The sequence below is a fragment of the Manis pentadactyla genome, chromosome 17 (assembly GCF_030020395.1).
Source record: "Manis pentadactyla isolate mManPen7 chromosome 17, mManPen7.hap1, whole genome shotgun sequence".
NCBI classification, from domain to species: domain Eukaryota; kingdom Metazoa; phylum Chordata; class Mammalia; order Pholidota; family Manidae; genus Manis; species Manis pentadactyla.
The window spans coordinates 66,272,716-66,293,132 of record NC_080035.1 but is presented as its reverse complement, the minus strand read 5'-3'; the positions used below and the strand labels follow the sequence as shown (position 1 = coordinate 66,293,132).

The 20,417-nt window shown below is 55.8% G+C and overlaps 1 protein-coding gene across 2 annotated transcripts in view; it reads left to right on the top strand.

Annotated features, from left to right (window-relative positions):
- The first annotated feature begins 3,779 nt into the window (after nucleotides 1-3,779).
- Nucleotides 3,780-20,417, top strand: part of GAS6 (growth arrest specific 6) — a 34,763-nt gene continuing 18,125 nt past the window's right edge. Inside the window, exons 1-4 of one of the 2 annotated variants that reach the window (XM_036904821.2) lie at nucleotides 3,780-4,005; nucleotides 4,137-4,300; nucleotides 16,077-16,101; nucleotides 17,064-17,126. In XM_036904821.2, the coding sequence (XP_036760716.2) occupies nucleotides 3,933-4,005; nucleotides 4,137-4,300; nucleotides 16,077-16,101; nucleotides 17,064-17,126 (325 nt within the window). In that variant the 5' untranslated portion in view covers nucleotides 3,780-3,932. The remainder of the gene's footprint in view (nucleotides 4,006-4,136; nucleotides 4,301-16,076; nucleotides 16,102-17,063; nucleotides 17,127-20,417) is intronic. The other variant, XM_036904822.2, reaches the window with a different exon arrangement.

Genomic DNA, 20,417 nt, shown 5'->3' with positions numbered 1-20,417 from the left:
GGTAATTCACATAGTAATGAATGGAAAACAAAACCATATGATCTTCTCAATAGATGCAGAAAAAGAGTTTGATAAAATCCAATATCCATTCCTAATTTTTAAAAAAAGCTCACAAAAAATTGGAAATAGAAGGGAAATGCCTACAGCTATGAAAATCCTACAGCTAACATTATACTTAATGGTGTCAGACTGAATTATTTCTACCTGGATCAGGAACAAGACAGGGATATTCACTGCCACCACTTCTAGTCACCACTGCAGCAGGAGGCTGCCAGACAGTCCACAGGGCAAGAGAAGGCGCAAGAAGCTCCCATGTTACAAAGGAGGAAGTAAGGTGCCTGAAGTGCCTGCATTTACAGACAGCATGATCATCTACGTAAAAACTACTGAGGCTACCAAAAACACACTGAAACTAGTAATTTAGCAAAGTTAACAAGTTGTAGGATAAATGATAAATATATAAAAATCAAATGTTTAAACAATCAGAAATTGAATTAAAAACATTCACAATAGGATGAAAAATCATGAAATATTTAGGAACAAATTAAAAATGGATCATAGTTCTAAATGCAAAACTCAAATCTACAAAATATCTGAGAGAAAATCTTTGCAATCTTGGGTTAGGCAAATATAACTGAAAAGGCAGGATTCATTTTTAAAAAATAATAAATTGCACTTCAAAATTAAGAACAGAGAGAAAGAACAGAGTTTCATTCTTTAATAGAATGAAAAGACAAGTCATAGACTAGAGGTATATATTTGCAAATCACACATCTTGATAAAGGACTTATATCCCGAATATTTAAAGAACTCTTAAAACTCAACAAATAACTGGAAAAGCAAACATCCCAAGTAAAAGAGAAAAAGATAAAAAATTTAAACAGTTCACCAGAGAATATATTTGAATGGCAATAAGCATATTAGAATTTGCTTGACATTGTAAGTGATTAGGAATCATGTTCAAGCCACAATGAGATACCAACTATATATCTGCCAGAATGGCTAAAATTATATAGCAGGTGTTGGTGGGGATGTGAAGCAAGCAGAACTCTCATAAACCGCTGCTGGGAAAGTAAAATGGCAAATGGCTTTGAAAAAGTTTGTCAGTTTCTTAAAATGTGAAATACCTATCGTATGGTCCAATGATATTTTGTGGATGTTTCCCCCAAGAGAAATGAAAGCTTATGTACATACAAGAACTTGCACACAAATGTTCAAAACGTTCATCATTGCTCTACCGGTAATGACCAATTACTGGAAACAAGATGAATGTCCACTGACAGGTGGTGATAGACAACTTGGTGGCATATCCACCCAGCACAACACTGCCGAGCAGAGGGGGACGGACTGTGGATACATGCACCAATGTGACGGATCTGAAAATATGCTTACTGAGAGAAGCCAGAGCAAAAAAAGGTACATTCCGTATGATTCCTTTTACATAAAGCTCCAGAAAATGCAGCCTATTCTGTAGGGACAGGGAGCTGGCCTGCAGTTTTGGCTGGGGTGGGGCAGGGATGCTCCCATTGGGAGGAATCACCAAAGGGAATGAGGAAATGTGGATGGGTATGTTCTTCACTGGATCACGATGGTGGTTTCACAGGTGTGTATGTACATCATAGATCTATCAGAACTTATGTATGCAGCTTCTTGTATTTCTGTTCTACCTCAATGAAGCTGTTTAAAAAAAAAACAAGGAGAAACCAAGTATGAAAGATCCTGCACAGGATCTTTTGAAGATGAAACAGCAGGTCCTCAGCTCCCATTTATTGAGTGGCTGCATGAATGAAATGCCTTTTAAGTCCTCACCCACGGTCATTACAGAAGAGAGAGAGAACTCTGATTCCCCACGAAGCCCTCATGTCCCCCACCCCACCTCTCCCCTACACCCGTCACCTTTCCACCTCCTGACCACAGACGGACTGACTGTCGGTAAAGTGCCAATGCCTGATGTCCAACCTTCCTGTTTCCCCATTGCTGTTTCAGGGTTTATAATATAGTGCCTGACAACTCTTGCTAATTTCGGAGCACACTTTCCAAATGGCTTCTTATCCATTTTCCACCTCTGTCTTGGAGCACATTTCCTGCTTTAATAACTAGGTTGAAAATGGAGTTAGCTCAGGTCAGATATTGTCATTGCATTCTGCATTCCACGGGCATCAAAACCAAAATGAGTGAGTGTACGTGAATGCACTTTACTAAACTGAGTCTCTACATAATAGGAGGTATGGCGGTTACTGGGATACAATTCAGTAGAAGAGGTGAATGGGGAATATGGGGACGGGGAGCAGGTCCAGGACCCAAAAGGCTCCCTCTGGCCAGGGCCCTGCGATGCCCGCTCACCTGGATCAGCCCCAGTGCAGACCCTCCCCAAGGAACCTGTAGCGGCCGTGCCCACTCTCACTTAGGTCAAACGCTGAGAACTGCACAGACTCCATAAACTCTCTTCTCCAGACTACAAATAATGCAGGAAATAATTGTAAACAATGCTTAGAGCTCACACACTTCTTGAAATCTACCACGGGCCACTGGTTTAGAACCCCTAGGAAGACTAATAGAAGTAGGATTAACAATTAAAGATAGGTGTAAATACCAATTCGAGAATTTATTGCCCCACCCAGATATTTTTAATCAGTGATCCTCCAAAAACAAGCTGCAAAATTAATATAATAAATCCTCTTTCCAAGCGCCGCGGCTGCCATCACTTGCTCTTGGAGTCGCTAGGGGACAAGGAGGGCCTAATGCCTCCAGTTACCGCGTGCAGAGGACCAACCTATTAAACTGCTCGTTCACGCTGGGCAGCCCTCTCTGGAACATTCGTGCCGGGGATTTAACATGCTGACTGTACTCGCCTCGCCTTCAAACACCAGACCTCAAAGAACCCACCTGCGGAGACCGCTCCCTCTCCCGCCCGGCAACGAGGCGGGGCCGAGGTCCGCAGTCCGCGCGGAGCCCACCCAGCCCAGCGGCGGCCCGGCCCCTCCGTGCGCGCCTGGCGCGTCCCGCGCGGCTGTCCGCGGCGCTCTGGTTTTGTTTGGGTTTTGCCCGTGACTTTGCGAAATCTTCCCGGACGAGAGACAGAAAGGCTTGGTCCCGGCTTGAACTTCAGCTTAAATATCTAGTGGGAAACCTCAAGATTTTCAATGTCATCATTATGGAAAACAGATGACAAAAGGGAACAATCTTATCCCACTCCCGGGACTCCGCGGGGACTGGGTTTGACCTCAGTGTACCTTTTCTTTAGTTGTCTTAAACCTTGAGAATGATTAAAGAATGAAAAAATCCAAAAAGGATGTGGCAGATTTGGGCGGGGGCCGGCGGCGGCGGGTGGGAGGTTGAACTCGGTAAATGGTCGGATGGTACCTGGTCCCGTGGCGCCTGGGGGTCACTTCTTCTGCCCGTTAACCCGTTCTGATTAAACAAAGCCAAGCCCTGGCTTGGGGAAACTTCTGGAGGCGCCGGTCTACGCAGGCACCTCTCGCGGACACGCCTCCCCCAATTCCTTAATCTTCCAAGCGAAGACCCGCACGGCGCCCAGTGTCCTGCGAGGAGGGTCCTGCCCACCCCTCGCCCCTCATGCGCCCCTCGCCCCTCGAGGATGGTCCTGCCCGTCCCCCGCCCCTCGTGCCCTCCGCACCCCTCGAGCAGGGTCCCGTCCGCCGCGCGCCCCCCGGGCCCCCCGCGGCCCCGTCCTGCCCGCCCCGCCCCGCCTGCCCCCGGCCCCGCCCGCGCCCCGCCCCCGGCCCCAGGCCGCGCCGCCGCCTCCGCCCAGACCGGCTGCGAGCGCCGAGGTGCCGCCGCGATGTGACCTTCAGAGCCGCGCGCACGGGATGACCGGAGCCTCCGCCCCGCGGCGCCCGCGGCTCGCCGCGGCCTCCCGGGCGCTCTGACCGCGATCCGCCCCGGCCCGCGCCCCGCCCGCCCCGCCCGCCATGCCGCCCGGGCCCGCCGCCGCCCTGGGAGCCGCGCTGGTGCTGGCCCTGCTGGCCTCCGAGTCCGCGCACGGTGAGTCCCGCGCGGGACCAGGCGGGGCGCGGGGGCCGCAGGCCGGGGCGGGGGCGCGGGGCGCGGGGCGCGGGCCGCGCTGACGGCCTCCCTCTCTCTCCCGCCGCGACCCCGCCCGCGCCGGGCGGCAGTGGTGCTGCGGGCGCGCGAGGCGGCGCAGTTCCTGCGGCCCAGGCAGCGGCGCGCCTACCAGGTCTTCGAGGAGGCCAAGCAGGGCCACCTGGAGCGGGAGTGCATCGAGGAGCTGTGCAGCCAGGAGGAGGCCCGGGAGGTGTTCGAGAACGACCCCGAGACGGTGAGCGCGGCGGCCCCTGCGGCACCGCGTCCTGGGGACGTGGTCCGTGCGCGCGCTGGCGGGGCCGCGGCGGGGCCGACCCGGGACCGTGCATGCGGAGGCGGCGAGATCGGGAACCCGAAAGGGCAGGGTCACCTGACTGCCCCTCCACCCAGACCCCACCCCCCGGCACCTGCGAGCCCCGGGGACCCCGGGTCTCCGTCAGCTGTGAGCGGACGCGGGGTCCTGCGGGGACCCCGCCCCTCGCTCCCTTCCGCAGGCCTCTGCAGGCGTCCGCACCGGAATGAGGTGGTCGGGGCAGCGCCCTGGCTCCTGCCGGGCCCCCCAGCAGGGTGGGAGCCGGGGACGCCCAGCGGGTCCTCACCAGGGGCAGTGGGAGGTTTGCCTGTCGGAGGAATGGAAAGCGGAGAAATCTGGAATTGCTTGAGGCAGCAGGTCCCAAAATAAGATGACTGGGATGGTGCTGGAGGTGGGGGACCGGGGAGTCAGGGTGAAAAGAAGGCAGAGCTCCTGTGTGCGCCCCGTTCGGCGAGGTGCCCTGCGGAAACGGCTGGTGGCCTCAGGAGCTCCCCTCGCTGCCGCAGGGTGGATGTCCGCCGGTAACGGCCCTGGGGACTGCCGGGCACTGGGCAGCCCGCTGCACGGAGCAGCCCAAGCGTGGACCCCCATCTGTGCCCTGTAGGGGCGGGGAGCTTGCCTGAAAACACTCGGGGTCCCCGGGCCCCTGGGGCCCTGCGTGTAATTCTGCCAGGGCAAATGACCCTGGTGGCAGGAGTGGCAGAAATGGGGACGCCTTGCGGAGTGTCCCTGGGAACCGCGAGTTCAGGGTGAGGTCCAGGCTGTTAGGGCTCTATTCCCATTTTTCTTCTAGAGATTTCTGGGATGTAATAGACATGGTATACAATCAACAGACGCTCCACGTGACCCACGTAGGCTTTTATTTTGACACATTTCTGAGGGTTAACAGGACGACCCCTTTTAAGCACCTTTCTGAAACAAGATTTGGAAGATGGCCTGCGTGTGGCTCCCTGTGGCACAGCCTACGCCCGCCGGGCTGAGCTCCGAAAGGGTTCTTTCTCGCGGGCACCCAGGTCGGCCGCAGGCTTCAGCCCCACTGCGCGGAGCCGTCTGCTGGTCCTTTCTGGCCTCGCTCTTTTCCCGTTGTTTACCGAGGAACTGGATGCCCAGTGAGTCATGCCCTGCAGATTTCTGAAAGTCCAGCAGCAGGGCTGGGCGCTTGGCCACCCGGGGTCCCTGGCCAGCCGAGGGCTGGACGACAGGTGCAGTGCTCCCAGACCCCGCGGCCCTGTGGCCAGAACATGCACTTGTGGGCTGTGAGACGAGGCTTGCAGGTGACAAGAAGAGAGGGCAGCGTGGCCACCACCCACCCGCCTGACCGCCCAGCCCGTTGCCCAGAGTGCCAGGCCCTGACCTGGCTTTACCTTGCTGCCTAACCACCCTGCTGCTCTGCCCCAAGATCAATCCCTTCTCTGATTTTAATTACTTTTATGTTTTTATTATAACTTTATTTACAAAGAAGGAGGAAGCGCTGCCGACTCCCCGGGGCCACTGGTCTCCTGTGTGTTTCTGCGCAGGCACCCCGCACTTCCTGGGGTGTCCCGGCTCCCCTCCCCGTGAGTCCCCCGGTCGGCGCGGGGGAGGGCGGCCCCCTCACAGCCCCTTCAGGCGTTCATAAGCTCCTGTTCACATCAAAGCCGGCCATGATTTCCCGTCCCCGCCCCCTAAGGGTAATCACATCGCCCTTTTCAGCTTCCTCCGTCGGAGAGGCTGCTTCTGGGTCTTCCCTTTGTTGAATCGCAAGCCCTTCGCTTCACACTGCACCGTGCGTCTTGTGCAGACCTTTGTACAAACGGTTCGCTGTGTCTGGTTGTGGTCCTTGGTCCGCTTTCCTTCTGAAGAGGCAGTGGAACGCTGGGCGGAGCCGGGTTAGGGTCAGGGTATGGGTCAAGGTTAGAGGTCAGGGTTACCGTCGGGAGGGTGGTTTGAGCCCAGCTGCTCTGGTAGACCACGTGTCTGTGTTTTCCCATCCATTCCTGTCCTTTCTTTGGCGAGATTCAAGATCGAAGGGGGTGGAGATCCTCCGAACACAGTTCCTTCCCTGCCTCTGTGCTCCAGTGTTAACAGCACCTTCAGAAGACGTAGTAAATTACCATTTAGTACGTCACCATTAGTTCCTCTGGACCCAAATGTCTGTTGCTCATGTTTACAACCAATAATCCTTTGCCTTCAGATACAGCTTTTTTTATTGTGTGGGATGAGGCTCCTTGGTGGGTCCGGGTGAGGAGCTCCGGTTAACCTAGTTCAGGAATCCCCCGGGGCCTGGTCGTGTGACCGTCACTGGGCCTGCAGGGCCAGAGTTCTGATGGGTGATATGATGCGAGGCCGCCGGCAGAGTCAGCACTTCCTGGGCCTCGATCCTCGGCCGTCTCAAGGGCGCTTACAGGGCGCCCGTCCTCGCCAGCCAGGGCCATCGTCAGGCTGGTCCCATCTTGCTGTCCACCGTGTTAGGACTCTGGAAGCAGCGGGCCGCCCTCTGTGTGTCTGGCAGTCACCTGCCTGGGTATGACCCTGCCTCTGGAGGAGAAGGCTGCTGCCTCTCTGAGGATTCGAGGCCTTGGGAGCAGGTGTAGAGCAAGCCCGGGGAGGGGGGAGCCTGGCTGCCACCCGGCTGGTGGGCCTGAGCTCCTGGAGCCAGCTCAGCTGCACCCTGCTCCTGGGATCGGGAGGGCCGCTGGCTGAGCATGACTGTGTGGTAGGGGAGCCCCAGCTTTCATACCCAAAGTCCTTTTTAGGAGGGAAGGCACCTGTTAGCTCGGACAGTCTGTCAGCACAGGGCTCCTTCCTGACTCCTGGGGCTACCACGCACCTGTGCTGGGAAGGAAGGGAGGGAGGGGCTTCCTGGCCCCCGGGCATCTGCCACCTGCATCCTTCCTGGGGGCAGGTGGTCCTCCCACATTCGTTCAGGCCCCAGGTGGCCCCAGGCTACCCACTGCAGCCACTGCTGACCCACTGTGGCCCACCTCCCGGCCCCTGGCGTCCCACTGCACCTTCTCTCTCCCTGGCCTTACCCTCGGTCCCCTTCTCACTCGGAGGAACTCAGGTGGTCGGCCCCAGGTGTCTCCCCTAAGCTTACCCCAGGCCAGCCCAGCAGACACCTCTCTCCTTAAAGCCTCAGAGGTGTCCTTAAAGATGCAGATACCATCTCAGCAATCACCCTTTGCTTCCAGAAAGGATTGTAGGCAAATGACTTATAGCCCACGGCTGCCCAGGTAGCTCCCACCACCCCCCCAGCACCTGCTGGCAGGAAAGTAATTCTCGGCCATGGTTCTGAGCCCACCACCTGTTCAGTCTGAGAGACAGACAGCAATATTTGCAGCCTGGCTACTAGGTACCCAAGGGTATCACAACAGAGGCACCTGGCGCCCGCCCACAGCTGGTGCTCAAGCCCCAGCCCATTTCCATCTCGGTCTGTCTCTGTCTCTCTACATCTCTTGGTCTCTGCCCCTCCATCTCTTTCTCCACCCCCGGCCCCTCAGGCTTGGGGGACCCAGTGGAGGTTGGGTCCCCCTCAGTGGGGGTGGGGGTCAGTTTCAGAACCCTGCTGGCCTTGTCCTGAACTGTCTGCCCTCCAAGGACCCTGTCTTCCTGAGTCCCAGATTCTTTGGGAACAGCTTTGAGAGGGGCATCCCCTACAGAAGTAAGAGCCCCTCCTTCAAGTCACCCCTTGTCGGGGTGGCCTAAGGGCCTCATGGGGCAGAAGAGGGGTCTCAGCAGGAGGGTGGGAAGGGTGAAGGAGGGGGACCTTGTCACCCCTGTGACTTACCTCTGCAGCATGGGGCCCCTGGCCAGGACTTCTAGGACAGCCTCTGCCCACCGGCTCCTCACATGCATCCCTGCCTTGAAAGCCAGGCCCTCGTGCCCAGACACATGCTCACAGGTGGGCGGAGGCTCAGAGGGGCACAGCCACACTCTGATTTGCAGCTGTGAGTCCAGTGACACGGGACACAGGTCCCCTGCCCCGTGCAGGCCCAGCCTCAAACCACAGGGGGCCTTGAGGAAGCCCGCCATGGGTGGGACGCCTTGAATTGTTGTCCGATGGGTTGTGCTTCCTCCCGTCTTGGCCCCTGCACCGCCCAGCCTGCGCTGGTCAGACCAGAGCCAGTATGCGGTTCCCCCCACACCCACGCCTGCCTTCCCCAGGCCGCCTGGCGTTGCCTGTGCACCCACCTGTGTGTCTGTTTTGATCCCAGGAGTCGGAGGGGCTTAGCACCAAGCTCTGGTGTAATGACAGGCCAGGCCCCATAAATGGCACCTCACCCTCGAGGTGGGCTCAATGGAAAACCAATTATGGACATTTTGTGAAACACTCAACGTCTGCCTTTGTTATTCAGGAATGAAACAGCCTTGGAAAAAGCTGATGCTGTGGCCTGTTTCTGTAGGTCCCGAGGGGCCAGGGCCAGGACATCCCAAAACCTCCCAGGCTCTCATTCTGCTCTATCGCTGCTGCAGATGTCAGCAGGTGTCTGGATGTCTTCCTGCTTCGTTTTTCCCCTTGTTCTTCCAGGTCGAAGTTGGGGGCTGTTTCTCCGTGCAGTAGCTCCTGGTTTGAGGCCAGTTGTTGATGCCTCTTAGTGGACATTACCGTGCGGTGGTCTCCCTGTGATGTGGTCTCCCCATGAGGCTGGCATGTGTGCCCTGTAAATATGGATCCTGACAGAGTGCAGGTCCCTAAAAGTTTCGTGACAGTGATTGAAGAGGGCTGGGGGTGGAGGACACAGAGAAGGGCCCCGCCCTGCTGCCCCATGAGGGTGCAGGTCCGACCTGACTGCGGGAGGACAGCGCTCAGGAGAGGCAGAGGTGTGCGGCTGCCCCGCTCACTAACGACGCACTTGTCTTCTCAGACTTTCAAGTTGCGTGTGAAACGTGTTTCCTGCCATGTTAGTGCCTCTGATAATAAAACACGTTTTTTTTTCCCCTTTTGCCCCCGACCTGCAGGCTAAGCCCTGCTTTGTGAGGAACCCCTGGTACACTGTGCTCTGTGGCATGGCACTGCTGGCCAAGGCCAGCTCTGGGGCGGGCTTGCACCCCAGCCACACGGGCCCCAAGCAAGGTGGGTGGGCTTTCCAGGCGCTGGGAGGACCGCCAGCTGCAGCTCCCAGAGACCCTCTGGGTGGACACAGGCTCCCTGAGCCGCGCCCCAGACCGAAACGGAAGCACGTGCGAGGAGGTGGCTGTGGGCAGTTGTCGGGGCCGGCGTGCAGGTTTGTGCCTCCCATTTGCTCCATACCAAACGCCCTCAAGTTCAGACAGACCTGCTGTTTGTGCTGCAGGAATCGCCTGAGTTTGCACGGTGGATGGCTGGAGCCACGCCATCCGAGTTACTCCTGATACATGCCACGCCCATCCCATGCCAGACGTGTAGAAAAGCTCAGGCACACACACCTTGGTTTAGCTCAGATCTGGGCGCCAAAACGCACTCAAACTTCCCTTCCAGAACAGACCAGACTTCAGCTGCATTGCCACAGATGCTGTTGGAGGGTCTGGCATCACCTCCTTTGGCGGGCACCTTGTGGAACAGGCCCGGGGACCTACTTAGGGACTGTGAGGGTGCTGGGAACTCCTGACCCCAAGCCCCACGTGTACCACTAGCTTGGACACCTGTGCTTACAGGACCTCGCGGGCTCTTGCAGAAAGGCACTGTTGTCCAGGAGGTGGCCCCAGTACCCACACCATCTTAGCCACCAAATCATTAATCCTATGTTCTGTCGAGTATTTTAATTTGCTGTTTTGTATGACGGGAAAAGACGTTTTGCTTTTCCCAAAGAAACATGAATGGGCAGCAGGACGAGATGGGCTGGCTGCACTCTGGGCAGAGAGGGGGTGGGGACCGGCAGAGCCTGTGGGCTGTCGGGGCACCTGCCCTACGACCCGCCTCCCTTCTCATCCGTCCGACCTCTCTCCACCTGCAGACTGGCTTCCTCCCTCCTTCCCTCTTGCTCAGCGCTGCTGGCACAGCCCCTCTCGAGTCAAGACCCCGAGTCCCCTCTGCTCTCATCACTGCCTGTATGGTGGCTGTGTCCCAACGCCTGCAGTTATCGCCTCTGCCTGTGGCCATCCTTCCATCCTGTCCACACAGCCCCTAACTGGCCGCTGTTCCGGGCCACACGGCCAGCAGCCGAGCACAGTCCCTTCCCTGCAGCCACGCACCAGTTGGGCCTGTGGAGGCACCCAGGCCTCTCCCAGCTCTGAGCTCAGGGGCCTCTTCCCGCCTCAGCCGCTGGGTCTGCTGCACCCCGACCTGCCCAGCCAGCTCACAGGCCAAGCCAAGCTGTTGTTTTGTTCTCTGCCATTCCTCTCCACACCAGAGGCCCTGGGGGCACACGGGTCTCTCCTTCACACCAGAGGCCCTGTGGGCACATGCTCTCCCCCCCTCAGGACAGCAGGCAGCATTTTGAATGCCCTTTGCTGTGTAGCCCATGTATGGACAGGTTCTGGGCAATGGGACCTGGACGCCTTTGGGGACTGATTTGTGCCAGACAGGGTGTACGAAGGGCTGGGCACCTAGGAATCCCTCCATGCATTAACACCAGGTTGAACAGAGCTCTGTGGATGGACCTATGGAAATCTCATTTCCCTGAGAGAACATGGCCAGCCAAGCAGGGCGGGTGCGCCACCCCACCCCTGTGGAGTGGGGGCTCAGTGTTTCCTGAGTTCTTTTCCTCTCCTACCTGCAAGCACATCCCATCCACTCCAGTGAGCAGCGTAAGAAGAAAGATATTTGCTGAGCCCCGCGCTGTTGACGGTGCCATGAGCGCCCAGCGGCCCCGGCAGACCTCTGCCAGGAGGGCACACTAGTCCAGGAAGAGGCCTTTTACAGGGAATCCACTGAAAACAGATCAAATCACATGGTAGTTTAAAAATTAATCTTGACTAATGAAACTAAATTATGAAAACAAACCTGTTCCATCTCAGGCTTTATAAAATTTGGATTAAAAATGCAATTAGGCACTAAAGTTTTAGAACAAAGAAAGATTGAATTAAGAATTGGGGAAGGTCTGGAGCATAGTTTTTCCAAAACAGTAATGATTTTTAGAAAGCCAACATTCTTCCACCATAAATGGAGATATTTTTGCAAAAATGTCTGCCAATGTCACCCATCTGCCCAGAGGCTTTCCTAGTCCCTAGGTGATCAGGTTGCTGCCTTTGAAGCGGTAGTTCCGTGCTTCTGTGGCACTTGTGGAATTCTTTGTCACTGTTAACTGACCTAAACCCGTTTGTCAATGCCTTTGCCACGGATGTGGCCTAAAACATTCTCACTGACTAATGAAATCCTGACATTTGGTAGATTTATAATTTTACTTTGCAGGTAATTACAAATCTGTTACACTAATTAATCAAATTCATCTAGCCTGGTATTTTTGACTGCATAAAGTTGAAAAATGCAAACAGGGTTTTAAAAGAGAAGTTTAATTTTCTCTGGTGTAAAAATTTTCTCTGGGAGGCAGGCTGACTAGGGCTGGTCAATCGTGCCAGGGACTCACATTACTTATTTGTCTCCTTAGCACTGGGGTATGGCCTGTCTTCAAGGCCGCCTCACATACCAGACAAGATGCTAGAACACCAGCCATCACATTTGCATTCCAGCAAGGAAGGTGTAGAATCAAGGTCCTCCCAACTCTCTTTCCTCAGTTCCAATCTGCCTTGTGTCTCATTGGCCAGATTCAGTCACATGACCCCCCTTAGTTGCAAGGGAGGCTGGGAAGTATAATCTTGTGCCTGGGTGTCTGCAACTCTAAGGGCCAGCGTTCTGTGCCTAAGGATGCAGGGAGAACTGGGGCAGCCGGGCAGCGATGAGTCTGTGTGTGTGGGAGCAAACCGGTTCTACGAGGCTAATTCCTGTGAATGTTTTCACTTCTGGCGACCAGTACTGCTCTTAGCCTCATCAGACAATTGCACAACTCACCTTGCACACGGGCCTTTTCAACTCAACAGCCTGTGCCCCACCTTGTGCCCCAGCCCTCCCCTGCTTCCCACGTGCGTGCCCCGTGCTGGGTCTCATGCAGGCGCAGCAGCTTGGCGTCGGGGGTTGGGCTGTGGAGGGACACTCAGGCCTCCTGCAATCGCTGTGCTCTGGAATCACTGCCCAGGGTGGGTGAGAAGCAGGTGATGCGATGGTCAGGTACAGAGCGTGGGCAGAGCACTTAGGGAGGGACCAGGGCCCTGAGCCTCCAGAAGAGCACGTGTGCACTCACGTGGCTGGAACTGTTCCCTAAAGTGGCCACAGAAAGGATCTGGCCTGCCAGAGGCCTGGAGCCAAGCCAGTCCCTGCTACACTGTGCCTGGGGGCGTAGAGCGGGGTGGGGCTGCGGCAGGCACCCTGCCCTGGTCATGCTGTGCTGCAGCCGGCCTGGGCCAGACCCGGGCCCTCCCAGCCTGCACCTCTGCAGGAATGCCCAGGAATTTGTTCCAGCTGGAGCGCTTCCCTGGGTCTTGTGGAATGCTTAAGGAGGCACCCGCTTGGAGAATCTTAGGAAATGAATTTGGTAGAAAGAAACGAAAGGTGGATTTTGTATGAACGGTCCTCGGAAAAAATGCATGGAGCTAAGTAGTCCAACGCCAGGTTAGGGGCCCTTAGTGGCCCATGAGTCAGATGAGGGGGCCTGTGCGTGCCTGTCTGTGGGGCTCTCCAGGAGGCGGCAGCTTCACCCTCGGGTTCTTAGTGAGTAAAAGCCGTGGTACTGGAATTCCAAACTGACACGGCTCTGCCCAATTTCTGCCTCAGAAGTCAGGCTTGTCAGTAAGACCACACTGAGGCCAAAAGGTCAGTAAATTGTTTCAGCTGCTTTCCATGGAAAATGTCCTATATACTTCCCAACAAGCAAAGTTATTGTGAGAGCCAAGGCTCAGCCTGCTTTGTCAAATAATAAAAATATTCTTGGAGACAAAATTTTAGGCAGTTATTTATTAACAGAAGTAATAAATTTGAAAGATAACCATTTGTCATGTATGAGTCCCTGTTACATTTTGTAAACGCAAGATAAAAGTCCTAGATATGCCACACCAAAAACATGTATGCACAACTGGCCTCAGCATGTCTGCCAAGCAGTGTCCATGTTCATTAACCCAGTGCTGGTAGTGCAAACAAATCCATTCAAGCACCCAGAGCAGGAACCCAGGATGCCGTGTAAACAGTGAATGGCAGCATCGAGGTGGGAAGCTGATTTGATTCCCTAGGTCTCCCTGGCCCTGCAGGGACATTACTCAGCGTTAACGTAGTTTGAGCACAAAGGCATTTAGTGACATCAGTTGCCTGGTTCGGGAACCTTCCCAACTGCACATGGCACTTGGAGTCCACTCACACTCTGAGCCCAGATGATGTTTCCATCTTGATAATGTACATTTGGACAGACTTGGCTCCTGTTGTTTCTGACCATTTTTGGAAGAAGTAGAGCTTAATAATGAGATCACCCAAATGCTCCCCAAGCCAGGGGAGGCCCAGGAAAGAGCCCCACAGGGTGACCCTGTTTGGGGCTCCAGAGCAGTGGGCTGGGTGGGCAGCTGGTGAGGAAGGGGGCCCAGATCAGAGTGCAGTGCAGGAGAACGGATCAGAGCAAAGGCTGCATCTGCTGGTGACCATTCCATAGGGACGGGCTCCCAGCCAAGACCAGCACCCTAAGCCCCCTGGGGACAGGTGCCCCCAGGACAGGCACTGCTCTCCTCGTGGGCTGTGCCCCCAGCAGTGGCGACAACTTAGTTGTTGACTTACACGCCTGAGTTCCATCACTGCCTGCAAGGCCCTTAGGGTGAACAGCAGAAGGGAATTTAGGTAAATGGCAGTTAAGCTTGAGGAACCATTTAGTACTATGAGAGCTAGTAAGAGCAAGAAAGAGACAAGCCGAGAGCATTGGTTTAGATTTTTTTTCCCAGGTCCTTACCTATTTTACAAATTAAGATCCAGCGCTTTGTCCAACTAAGTGAAAATTCCCATAGGTGTGGTTAACTTGGGGGAGAGGAACATGGTTTTTCTATCAGTGGTTTTCACAACAGTAGAATTCATTATTAAAGCATTATACATAACTACTAACCAGCCTCAATTTTTGAAAAAATCTAATACACCTTTCTGGAAAGTTGTGGTAATGGAAACATTTACATGCGGTTGGGTACCTTATTCAAAGTTCTCAATTGTTTGCAATCCTTTCTTCCTACAACTCTTGGTTTTCTAAATTTGAATGGACACTTCGCATCCATCCTAAATCCTCCATTTCAGAACCAAAGCCCTTCCTTTTGTGACAAAGTCCCGTGGCCTTTTCTCCTCTAAAGCAGGAGGATGTCACCCCCGGCTTGCACTAGCCCCACCTTCTGCCGCGAGGGATGCCCAGAGCACAGGCCGCCTCCCCCGCCTCTCCTGTTCTCAGAGTTGGCCCGTCTGTGCCTGAAAGCAAAAGGAAGAAGCAGACCAGACACTCGAGGGCCCCTGAGTGCCAGCAAGGAGGGGCAGCCCCCCGACTCCCAGACCGGGCCTCTGTCACATCTGCAGTGCCACCTCAACTGCCACACAGCTGAGATACCAACTTTTTAAAAAGTTAGATCTTTGCTGGAACATCACCTTCTAAAAACGCATCTTAGTGCATCTCAGCAAGTGTCCCACCTCTGTGGGGGTGGGTGTCCTCTGGCCAAGCGTGCAGGGAAGGGGCCACAGGTACCAGCCAGCCCATGCAGGCGGCGGTCACGCGGAGGTGTGGCGCCACAGCATGGGTGTCGGGAGCACCTCTGCTGTCGCTCGGCTGCGCTGGCCGCTGCCTCCAGGTCTCAGCGTGCCCTCGGGGGCCCTCCCTGGCTACCAGGCTTCCGGATCTTGCCAGACTCCACAATTCTGTGGTAATGGGGTTAACCTAAAAGGCCTTCCTTGGCGGTGGCTGCGGGGACTGAGCAGAACCACGTGAGCACACGGGATCTGAGCACACGGGATTGCACAGTGTGCAGCCGACACTCAGCACAGCTGGCGGCCCCAGTTACTCAGCCCCTCCGTTCCCTCAGGGAGTGTTTGGGGCTTAGCTGCTCCATCGGACCTAAGCAGGAGGTCAGATTGGACAATGGTGGGCTGCTTTAACCAGCCCACTGGCCTGGCGTCTGTGGCAGCCAAGGGCCCTGCAGAACCCCAGTTCCTGGGGCAGAGATGGGGCAGATCTCTGCAGCACGTCCCCCTGTACTCAGAGGTGGGAACCCACTTGTGGCCTCCAGTCCTCATCCAGCCCCCTGATTTTACAAACACAGTGTGTGCAAATCGGTGCCCACGTGCTGGTGTGCACACAGGCCTCTGCGGTTCCGAGGACCCAGTGTGGACGAGGCCTGAGCCGGCTTGACATGTGGCTCCTCTCCCCCTTCTCCAAGGCCCTGAGTGCCTGCCCGCCTGCCCCCACCGTCCTGGCCCCAGAGTGCCTGACGGCCTTGGTGGCCCTGCAGACCGCCGTTCTGCAGAAGCCGCATCTCAGCCACCCAGGCAGTCCCCTGGCCCGGTGCTGGCCCCCTACCCGTCCCCGCCCCTTGCCTTCTCTTCACTTGGTGGTCTTTAGGCAGAAAAGGGCTTTCTGGGCGGTCCTGGCCCCACCGTCGCTGAGTCAGCTCTGGGGAATCTCTGCCCCCTCAGACCTGCCTCCAAGTTCTTTCCACCCAAAGGGAGCAAAGGCCGGGCCGGGGAAGCTGTGGCCTCGGGGCCCCACCGCAGTAACCGGCGCGTTTCTTTCTCTCTCCGCAGGACTATTTTTACCCTCGATACTTAGGTAAGTTTAAGTAAGGCACTGCTTCCCTGGCTGGTGAGGTGTCAGGCGCCGCAGGAGCAGGCAGCCAACACTCCCTCGCACGCTGCTCCTGGAGGAAGGCAGCGGGCCACGTGCGTACGGTCTCTCCGAGCCACAGGTCAAACGCTCGTTCGGGACTTTTACGCTGTGACGGCCATGGTGACCTCGGTCGCAGCCATTTGCAAACCCCTTCTCTGCTCTGATTCCAGGCTGAGCACATTATCTGGAAATGTCTCAGACTCTGGTCTTGGGACCCTGCACATCAGAAATGAAGGACCCAAAGAGCTGTGTTTATTGAGTTTACCATGATACAAATTAAAACTGAGAGCATTAAAAATGTTTTTGTTTAATCTGAATGACAGGAATGTGCAAAGACACCCTGGCCAAGGAGCAGAGCCGTCACTGGTGTCGGTCCCTCAGGGACTGGCCTGGCTGTGCTGGTCTCCTGGCAGGCACCCATTGCAGGGAAAGACAGAGGGCTCAGCACCCACTTGGCCCCGGAGTACATGTGCCCAGCAGCTGAGACCCCCACCAGCTCCCAAGGAGAGCGTCCAACGTTCAGGACAGCTTGGAGGGCTTTCTTCAAAACAGACCGACTTTCAGATTAAGTGCAGGGTTTCCAGAGGAGGCCAGCTCGGCTCCAGCCATGGTCAGACAGCCTCCTGAACGTTATCAGCGGCACAGCAAGTCCCCAGCCAGGCCGCGGCAATGTGCTGTGACACCCTCTGGATGCACAGCTCTGCCATTTTCTGAAGGCATTTTCTTGTATGTCAGTGTTAAAATGATCTCTATTCTCAAAAGCTCAGATACGTTATTGCTGGGGGACGGTGGCACCATAGTAAATAGGCTGCTTTCCCATGAGTGTCTGAGAGACCAGTCCTAGTGCTAAGTTCTGTTCCAGCTCCTGGGTCTGAAGGTAACCGCTGTCTGTTTCTCTCTTGCAGAGTGCATGAGTAAATACGGTTCTCCGTACACAAAAAATCCCGCTTTCGTTACATGCGTTCAAAGTAAGTGTCTCCTCCCTGTCTCCTCCAAGCCCTCTGAGTTTGGGTGACTTCAGGCTTGTCTTGAGTATTTCCATTGTCTTCAGGAGCCACGGCACCTGCTGAGACCTGCCCCCCTCCAATGAAATTTCTTTATTAAGCAAGGAAGGTTGAGTTTTTCAAATAGGAGAGAAATTCACGTGGTATGAAATTTTAACCTTCACAGGGGTGGAGAGAAAGCAGGTCCCTGCCCTGACTCCTAGTCAGCCAGTTAAGTTCTCTTTCCCAGGAGTAAGATATTCTTAGACCTGTAAAAATATAACGCAGGCTACTGTGTATATCGTGGATACTTCCACACCAGGACGCACAGGAGAGAGGGTTGGCAGCATGATTCGTTTAATCAATGTACATTGGCAGACTTCTAGGCTATTTCCAGTTTTTATTATTGCAAACCAAACCAGGCAGTATCTGTGTATCTGTGTGTCTCCTGCAGCATGAGCCTCTAGGAATGGAGCTGTGGGGCCACACGAGCACCACCTATTTGACACAGGCCCAGCCGCAGCGCCCCAGCAGGTGCCCCTGCCCTGCGCCAGCCTAGTGGTCTCTCAGCTTTTCGGTCTTTTCCAGTATAAATGGTGAAAAGTGACACCCCATCATTTCCGTTCATGTTTTTCTTACTAATGATGAAGTTGAGCTCCATGTTTAAGAATCTTTGATTTCCTTCTGTGCACAATTTATTCATATTTGCCTATTTTTCTCAATTTGAAGGAGCTGTTGATTAGATTTGCAAATTAGCCATTTGTTCTCAAGATAGAAAAATTGTGCCTCAGCTCATCATTCATCTTTTTTGTTGTCATTAATGTCGTGTTTAGTGACCATGTGGAAAAGCTGCCACTTCTGGTGTCCTGTTGCCTGAGTTACCCACACACAGAGCAGCACAACCCCATAGCCGAGCCTGGCCCGGGGCCTGGCGCTGGTCTGAGGCCTTCTCAGTGTGGCCACTGCCCCTGAGGGCACCAGGCCCTGTGCACAGCCAGGGCACTCCCCGCACGCAGCCAGATCTCAGGGGTGGTAGGAAGGCAGGGAGGACCCAGAGCCGGCCGGGGCTCTGCTGCATCACGGACCCCAGACCCTGCCCAGATGTGCCAAGGACAGGGTCCGTTTAACACAGCAGTTCTGCCGTGACCAGGCTCCCCCCGGCCCCTGGGCAGCCTCACAGTAGTGGGTGCAGAGGAGCCGGTTAACTTGGAGCCAGAACCCAGGCCTACGCGTCAGGGCGGCCAGGAGCCAGCCTCGCCACCCCCAGGGGTCAGCCGTGCCCCGCTGAGGCCGTGGGCCAGCAAGAGCATCCCAGCTTCGAGTCCTGGCTGTGCTTTAGCAGCTTTCTTGTTAACTTGCTGAAACAATTTCTTTTCTATGTATTCAAACTTATTACATCGTTTTAGTTTTGGGTTCGTGAGTCTTCCTTTCCTGAGATCATAAAGGTCCCGTGTGTCCCGTAGTTAAGTGTGTGGTCCACACAGCGTCTCCCCGAGGCTGTGGTGGGGGGAGTCTGGACATGCTCATTGCTATGAGGGGAGGGACCAGCTTCCTCCAACGCTTTATTTGAAATCACCAGGTTTGCTCAAAGAGGGCTTCAGAATCCTGGGCCCTTGGGTCCTGCGAGAGACGTCACGATGTCAGATGCCTTCAGTCAATAGCAGAGCTGCCCTGTCGATGGGACAAGGCTTTCTGTCCTTGTGCCGGGCACCCTGGGGGGTCGGGGGCCGGGGCCGTCCCTCAAGCTGGTGTCTGAGGGCAAACCTAGTGCTGTCACGCCAAATGCCTTACACGCGGTTGCCAGGGTGCTAGGAGGCTGCCCCGTGCCCGGACTCTGGCCCACCAGGACACTCCCTGTGGACAGGCGTCCACCTGGGAACATGACCTGGGCACTGTCTGCACCTCAGAGGCTGCCTGGGCGCAAGGACATTTGGTAAGCGAGGCCCGAGGTGCTGCAGACACGCCGCTGTCCCGTGAGGGCTGACGGGACGATCGGCCGCCCACCCACCATGCTGGAAGACATGCCCCCGGCCTCAGTGCCACCCCCACACGCTTCCAGGGCTCCTTTCTAGGAACAGGCTGCCGAATGTGTTGGCGCCCACATTTTAAATTAAAACAGCCCCCCCATCACCTCCCAGCTTGTCTTAGCCACATCCAGCCGGGTGAGCCGGCTATGGCCCTGCGCCCCAGCGGAGGATCTGGGCGGGGTTCCTCCACGTGGCCCAGGCTGTCTCGATGAGCCCCTGGCCCAGCCCCACCCCGGGAGAGGGTCCCTTCGCCCTCTGCTCGGGTCAGCAGGACAGCTCTGCACTGGGGGGCATCCAGGAGGCAGCTTGTTACTGCCTTTGCCCCTGTGCCCCGGGGGGAACAAGGAGAGGAGGACAGCTGAGAAAGGCATCCAACTGGCTGCCAGCGGGTGCTTCACATCCCAGGACCACGGCCACCCAGGCCCAGATAAACCCCTTTGTTCCTGGGCAGCCGCGCCCCCCTGGAGCCCTGCCCCGGCACGCTCTGCCCCGAAGCCCTCCCTGGGCACAGTGTGGGGTGGTTAACTGGGTGCCCAGGGGCCTGAGAAGCTGGGTCTTTGTCAACGCTTTAAGATTCTGCACGCTTCTGGGCACCTGCTGAGGGCCTGACAGATGTAGGCCTTTGTCCTCCTGTCCTACAGAGAAACTTCCCAGCCGGGTGGTAAAAGGAAGCGGTGGTGGGTGTGGCGTGGGACTCCCACGACAATCCCATCCTCAGAAGTTGTTGTCGGACCCTCGTCCTGGGACCCGGAGGGTTTTTTAAGAGGGGGTGGTCAGGCATTCTAGGCCAATTCCAGATGAAGTTGACCAGCCCTGTGTCAAATGTGCAGGCATGTGCTTCTGAAATGAGCTGTGGCAGAGCCTCATGCCACCTGCCCACCTCCCACCGTGGGGTCCAGGCAGCAGGCCCCCTTCATCTCTATTCCTGGAGCTGGGCTTGATTGACCTCACCTCCCCGGCCCTTGGTCCCAGTGTGTCGCCCGCGATAGGCTGTGCTGTGTGCACAGAGATGGGGACGGCTCAGTGGCCCCACGGCTGACCCGGACCCCCTTGCCCGTGGCACCCTGCCAAAAACAGCTATGTGAGTGGCTCAGAAACACTTGGAGATGCTGCGCTCAGTTAACACAGCAAGCACACTGTGTGGCACAAGCAGGCTTTGAGTTGTGCCACAGAGAGGTCACAAGAAGAGCCGCACAGATTCCCCGGGAAGGTGGGCGCTCCGTCAGGGGCCTGCTGCTGAGAGGGGCCC